At 42.0% G+C, this 7,628-nt stretch overlaps 1 protein-coding gene across 1 annotated transcript; it reads right to left on the bottom strand.

Annotated features, from left to right (window-relative positions):
• Window positions 1-258: 258 nt before the first annotated feature.
• On the bottom strand, window positions 259-6,535 carry SERINC3 (serine incorporator 3). Its single transcript, XM_053453634.1, has 10 exons — window positions 6,401-6,535; window positions 4,491-4,652; window positions 4,206-4,393; window positions 3,888-3,967; window positions 3,591-3,728; window positions 3,309-3,478; window positions 3,037-3,127; window positions 2,304-2,466; window positions 1,808-2,032; window positions 259-1,442 (listed from the first exon to the last, which is right to left on the bottom strand). Exons 1-10 carry the CDS (start codon window positions 6,437-6,439, stop codon window positions 1,304-1,306), a joined length of 1,395 nt encoding a protein of 464 aa, XP_053309609.1. The 5' UTR covers window positions 6,440-6,535; the 3' UTR covers window positions 259-1,303.
• Window positions 6,536-7,628: the final 1,093 nt, after the last annotated feature.

The following is a 7,628-nucleotide window of genomic DNA, read 5'->3' as shown; positions in this document are numbered from 1 at the left end:
CCTCATACCCGGTAAACATTTTGGGCTCCCAGAGAAGAGCATCAGGGGTTTTGCAGCAGAAATAAGGACAGATCCCACTAAACAAGGGCGTTTTCTGGTGCAGGTTAGTAAAACCAGTTTAATAATACATAAAATAAATATTAATAGATTAAAATACCTTTCCGGCTGATGACATCCTCTGGTAGACCACCTATAATCAGACTTAGCAGCAAATACAAGCACTTAACAAATACAATGATGATAACAAAAATACACAGCTTTAAATGTAAAGTTTATTTTATTTGTACATTAGGCAGGCCAGTATATAACGCACAGTGCAAATCCTTTAAGTGCTTAACCCCCCCCTCCAGAGTATTACAGTTTTAACAATTTGGTTTTCTTTAAAGGGAATTCATCAGCCAGAAACATATTTTTGGACCTTTAACCATAAGTCTGGCTCAAGCGTGAGATTGTAAGTGCGTAGCGTGCGGCTGTACTTATATTATTCATCCGCCAGGGCCCGTTTTCATCTCTGGCCCTGCAATATTACTACTCACGGGGCAGTAGTTATATGCAACTACTGCAAAGTCTGACTTCAAATAAAGTTTAATTTGATCGTATAAAAGTTTTGGTTTTTGGTGAAGGATTCCCTTTAAATTTCTGAGATCCAGGCAGCAATTGCATTTTAGCATCTTCAGTAGCCTTTAAACACCGACCACGGGGGCCACTCGAGGAGTCAGCAGGATAACAAACCCTAAAATTATAAAATGATATGAAGATAATGGCTGAACCCAACAAGGCTGCAGTAACCAGCATTACAAAATATGATTCGGCCCATATAGATAACACAATCTGGCACTCTGGCTGCAGAGGACGACAATTCCTATCATCCCAGAAGCCGTCTGCTTAATTCCATTAAACTCTCAGCAAATACTGAACAGCATAAGAATGTATATTTAAAGATTTGCAGAATTGTGTACAAAACAAAAAATATGCCAACTATATATTAACGGTAAGCCAATACGACAAACTACTGCAACTTTAAATAGAATGTATAGAAAATTTGACATCAATATATTACTAGAATAAAATAGAAAATAAGAGGATTTTTTTTTTAAAGAACAATACAATCAGCAGATCATCAGGGGTAGATAAAAAAAAAGCAGCAATACATGAATATATCTGCTATAAAGCTTTGGAGGGTAAATGAAATGATTCATACAGCATTAACAAAACCAGTAGCAATTATTTGTGTGCGTTAGCGCTCATAGGAAGAAGTAACTGGAACACCGTCCGGAACTCGCTTGGAACCTTCTTAAGACGTTCAGTTGAAATCTCGGTTTGGAAGGACGATGGGCGCTATCAAGGTCCAAACATACAGGGCTATGCAGACCCAGCTGGAAGCCATTTTCACCCAGACGGCCGGCCATTTGCTAGTTATGGTCTTAAAATCCGCTTCCGGGCTACAAAAAAACAAAGAAATGAAATGGTTAAAAATACTTAAAAAGAAGGACTGGATCATACGGCTGATAATACGGTTTAGCGCAAAACTGCAGGACAGAGATGTCCTGTGTCATGGAGAACCGGACATCTCCAACACAAAATGTGTACAGACCGTCCAACTCTGATCCCTCAACATGGTTTTAGCAAAGGTTGCCAGCGACATAAGTTTTAAGAGCGAGACTTTTGTTCATCTCTGTTCTGGGTAAACTCCATGGAAGCGAATCCAAAAGATGCGGCTACAAAATATCTGGAAGGTCTTCTACGGCCCAGCTCTGTATCCTAAGTTTAGAAAGTACAAAACGCTACCCAACGCAAAGCTTCTCACCTGTACCAGTTAGTGAGCGTCATCATAACATAAAGGGAAGCGAGGCACAACATGAAATGGAAAAAGGAATAGCTATACTGGACAGCATCTTTTTCGTTGTCTACGGCACGTCGGACTTCACCATCCTCGGCATCCCCGGCGCCTCCTGTCGTGTCATCCAGCATAATGGCGTCGTTGCCAGAGAGAGTGAGTTTGTTCACTTGGCTGTTGGCGGAGTTCCGGATACTGCAGAGAGAAGCCAGTTAATACGGACAAGGTCAAACCCCCGGTGATGGACCACCAGATTCCAAAACGCTTGTCACAAAATAAGTTTATAAAGCATAAGATACTGAATGTGCATCAAAGATAGCAGCAGACTCTTCAGTCTTAATACATTTATAAAGCCCTTTCGGAAAAGTGACTTTTGATCATAGTCCTTCAAGGATCAGAAATAATGATGATGATCATCTGCAGTATTTTTTAAGTTGGGGGAGTTGAGTGACGGTTAGCGTCCTACCTGGAATAAAGCAGACAGAGTACAAACAGGGCAAGGCCAATGATACTCTGAGCATCCCACCACTGCAAGGATTTTGGCGCCTCCGGCGTGGGCAACAGTCCAGTTCCATTAGCGGGTGTTTTCTGGAAGAGGATGTCCATCAAGCTTGGGTTACAACTTCGGTCTGAAAGTAACAGTAATGGTAAATCACACGTGTGGCAGATTTGCCGCGGACGATCAAATTCATTCTGCTTCCGAAAGACGCAACAGTTGCCATTCAGCTGCCAAGTCAAGCAGTGATCCCCCTTCTTGCCTATTGCGCAATAAAACGGGAAGTGTGTGCAAAACCTAAAAGGAAACCACTGCTGCCACTCGCTAGAAAAAAATAGTCAAATAAATGAACATTTCTGCTTTCTGAACGGAGCCTCCACTAGTTTGACAACATGGGACATGGAAGATGAATTCCTGATGTATGCATTTTTACAGTAAAGTGATTTGTATTTTGCCAGATTAAATCGAGGACTTAAAATAGCAACAATTTAAATTGGATTTAAATGACAATTTAAATCAATATGATGTAAATAAAAATATCTCTGGTAGGAGTATAATAAAGGAGAGGTAAGCGCGATGTAAACCCTGATAAACCTGGTAGTGGGGTATAATGAACGCACAACCGGTTGGTAACACAAAAAAAAGTGTGCGATAAACGTGGACAAGCGCAGCAGCCTGTGACAGCCGCCGGCAGAAAACTCACCAGGCTCATTTGACATTGCAGACCAAGTAAGATAGACGGTATAGAGGGTTATAATAGAAGACTGGAGAAGACCAGATCGTGGTTGATGTTCCTGGAATTCACAAACGTATTAAAGTCAGACGTTGTACTAAATGTTGGGTTAACCAGGTTCTTCATCAGTGAGAGACACGCGACGCCTGCACCAGGTCACTGCAGATATTATATACAGAACAACTTACATTAAGATAGCCTACTTATTGATGAATTCGTTTTAGCTTGGGCATGTACCTCACCTGGACTTTAGGGAGAATTGAAATCACAGAGATGATCACGCAGAGGATCAGATTGAAGCTGATGAAGCATTTATTCTCAACGCAGCCATCTGATCGTGTGTAGTATGCGTACAGAAGCCCGACAAAGACTACGGCCGATGTGTAGCATAAGCTTGTAGTAGAAAGCAACACTAGAAGAAGAAGAGCGCATTGGTAACGTGTAGTGAATTCATCTATGATTGAGAGGGGCATGAAAATAGTTATCCCAAACCTGCTAACAGGAAGCGGCGGGACGTATCCTACCTGCATACCAGCACTTTGAGTTCCCTTCCTCCATGCGGTCGACCCAAGACTCATTTATTGAGTGAGCAAGGTCGATCAGCAGAAGCAACTGGATAAGGATGAACGAAAAGGCTCCAGAGGTGCCAACCCAAAACCACACTGGGGAAAAAAGAGAGCGACTCAAAACAAATGCCTCAGAAAACAGGACAAGAAGAGCCAACGTGTTTATTTTCCTCCCAAGGGGCATTATTCTAATCACATAAAAGGACCCCCCCTACACTACATAGGTGATCTGAAATTAGAGCCCTCGGCACTTACCGCTAGTGAAGGAACCTTCGGGGATGTAGAAAGCTCCTACCATGATGCCTACGATAGCCAGAACTTTGAAGAACCAGAACCTGTTATAAGAAAGAGAAAACTATTGCTTTTGCAAAAAAAATATTAAAAAATATTTTTTTTTACATCTGAATATTATGCATTAAAGCCACGGTGTTTCCTCACCATGCAGCTATATTAGCAACAGCCATGGGGAAAACCCAGATCAAATTACAAACTTCAACACCAGATACAGAAATACTGCATTTATTCCGTGTCTTTATCACTGAACTTTGATGCCTCGGTCACTGGGATACTCACCCGTTGTGAATAGCTGCTCTCGGATCTTTGCTGGTTTTGACTCCTAACATAAGCAGGGCAAAGGCCAGGAAGAACATACTCATGGAAAAGCTGACCCGGTACACGGCTTTATAGCCCACCAACACGTTACAGTCGGCATTAACAAGGCTGATGTGGGGACCAAGGCCTCCTTCACAAAACCCCGGCACCTGGATAGGGGAAAAGAAGAAAAAAAAAAGCACTACATAAGCATTTTTCTTTTTCTATAGGAGATTCAACCCAACCAAGTAAGCCCATTAGACAGACCTTCTTCAGCTGATCAGATATTCCCGGGGTTAATAATATACAAGAAAGGACTGTCCCGAGTAGCATGAGAAAAGCGTAAATGAGACGGGTCACCGTGGAATTGTTGGTGTTCGGGCAGCACCGGCATAATATGCATGTCGCGCTGCTGCAGAGGCAGGGAATCTAGAGAGAGAAAAAATAAAAGTTATTAATATTAATAAGTCCGAATCCATATAATTTTGTACATGTAATGAGAACATGAATGTACGATTAACAGGGAAACATTCATGTAAACATACTGAGCAATCAACGCAAGCAGCAGTCAAATGCTAAAGGCAGCGGAACGTCGCATTAAACTTGCTGGCCGAAAAAGGAAACCACCGTGGTCTCGGCAGAAACGACACTGAAGGAGAAGAAGCGAGCTTCTAGAAACTGCGGAAGATGGGAGCGAATATAAAGCTAAGCTCGGGGAGGCAAAGAGCGTTAGATGCCCCAATACGCACACGGAGGGGAAAAATGTCAGGTTAACAAAAAAGGGGATAAAACCATTTCTGGATATATAATTTTATTTTTAAATTTAAAAATGGGTGTGAAAAATAAAAAAAAAAGGTGACGGAGCGCACACACTAATACGGTGAACTGCTTTTCGTAACGAGTGGTAATTTGCCGTCAGATTAGAAGATTATAGCGCGCTTGCGAGTGTGACTGTACCTTCACAGGAATGACCACGCGCGGCGCGTTAAATGCTAGAAGAGTGAGCAACACATTGCAAAGCCGCGAGCTACTCACCTCCCAGGACTCCATGAGTTAAAGCGCTAAGAGGCATCATTTTGTATTTTAAAGTCATTTATTGAACCAGCAGAAGATAGCGGTCAGTGGTCATAATGTGCAAGTACTTTGGAATGTCAAAAAAAAATAAAAATAGCCTAATTTACAAAAGAATATATATATATATATATATATATATATATATATACACACACACACTACTAAGTTAAATAACTTGAAATGGATCAGAAATCCAGCGCAGACAGGGTTAATGTTGTAAATGATTATTGTAGCCGGAAATGGCTGATTTTTAACTGAATCTCTTCATAGGCGTACAGAGACCCTTTATCACTCCCATCACTCCTGGGTTCCAATGGCCCTTTATCACTCCCATCACTCCTGGGTTCCAATGGCCCTTTATCACTCCCATCACTCCTGGGTTCCAATGGCCCTTTACCACTCCCATCACTCCTGGGTTCCAATGGCACGTTGTGTTCGCCGATCCAAGTTTAGGTTTAAAAGACTAATTTATGGTTAGAAAACCATTATGCTACAGCCAGAAATGTCCTTGTTTCCCGTGAAAACAGCTCAATGACCCCAAACCTTTGAACCCATGCGGTTACACGCCCAGGAAGTTAGTTCACGCACCAATCAGAGAGGCTTTTTTTTTATACTTATTACAGATTATGGTCTTTTGGTCTCGGCCAAGAAACTGGATTACGGACCTCAGAAAGAAAAGGACTCTACATAAATAGCTATACGTGTGTTATATATATATATATACCGTATAAATTTATATATATATATATATATGTATGTATATATATATAATATATATATTATACACATATATACATAAAACCATGTCTGAAATGACACAGTGACAAACTTACCCCCAAGATGAGATCACAACCTATAAAGAGCACTGGCTATTTTAACTATTTACTGCCCAGCACTAATATTTGCCCTGGGTATTTAAAAGGAAGAGTAGTTGGTGTAAACTCTGTCGGTGCCAGACTGGGATATATATATATATATATATATAGATATATATATATATATATATATATATAGCAGCACAAAGCTACTAGCACTTACTGGTGTCTCCATTTTAGTAATAACTGGTGTCTTTGCCCTGTGAGCCAAGAAAGACATTTACTTACCCAGCTGGCGACAGAACACAGCCCCAACACGGCACCCATTGTCTCTCGGTCCCTTAACAGCGGTTTGTTTACTTCCCCAAAGAATAAGATGCCACCTCCCTCCTTCTTCCTGTCTAGCAGGGACAGCGACAAGCGTCAGGCGACGTAATGATGTCACGAGGAAAAACCAGCTCCCAGCTTGGCTCCGCCCATGCATTCCAAGACCGAGCACATTTTGCGCATGCGCGAATGCGGCTGACGGCCATAGGAATCCAAAGACCTCACACATGCGCAGTTGTACCCATGTGCGGCTTTCCAGATACGCATGCGCCCTCCTGTCACCTTTGCGGTGGTTGTATAACTTGAGATTGAGACCTGATAAATTCCACACCAATTTTGTTATTTTATGATATTCTATATCGCTTCTCAGCATGTTAACTTCTGTCCTTAATAAGCCATGTATTTTTTTAATTTTTTTTTACAAGTGTGGCAGTTAAATACAAAAGTAAATATTTCACTGATATTTTATAGCTCATGTCCTTTTGGCCGGCTGTCCCAACTAAGTTAGACGGCCAAGGTTTGGCTTACCAAAGTAGAGACACAAGAGACACAGTAAAAGCAAGAAAGGGAAAGGAGACAAAAGAGAGAGGAGACGAAAGAAAGAGCAATAGGAGAAATATAGGGGGGAAAGAGGAGGAAGAAAAGAAACGGCAAAACCATACAACAGATAAGGGAAAGGATAGGGAGGAGAGGAAAGTGAATGTGATTAGGAGGAAAGAGAAGAAACATAAGGGAAAAAAGGGAGGGAAGAAGAGAAAATGGGGGGAAGAGGAAAGTGACAGGAGAAACGCCTATACTTTTTCTGTCTAAAAAAGTGAGCCTGCTCAGAGCTTTAATGCTACAGACAGCATCAGTCACCATCTTACTACAGACCGACAAGGCCGTGGGTCGTCTCTATACTGTACGCCTCCATACCGTAGCTCATTCTACCCCTATGGGTTAGCACAAGCTTCCACGGCGCGTGAGCACTCGCCTGAAGACTGTGTCTTATGAGCTCCACATTCATTTCACGGCGACAAGCAGTACAGAGACAGCCACTTTCACTCATTCTAAAGCTGCTCATGTAGTGGAATTTGGGCTCACTGGGCCATCAGCCCAGTGTTTCCGGGGACACAGAGGTATATCCTGGACCTGGGACTTCTTTATTCCTGGACTGTCTGGGTGAAACCTGGACAGGTGACATCCCTAC

The sequence above is a fragment of the Spea bombifrons genome, chromosome 13 (assembly GCF_027358695.1).
Source record: "Spea bombifrons isolate aSpeBom1 chromosome 13, aSpeBom1.2.pri, whole genome shotgun sequence".
Classification (NCBI taxonomy): Eukaryota; Metazoa; Chordata; class Amphibia; order Anura; family Pelobatidae; genus Spea; species Spea bombifrons.
Note: the sequence above shows the minus strand (reverse complement) of the source record. Positions and strands in the feature narration are given on the sequence as shown.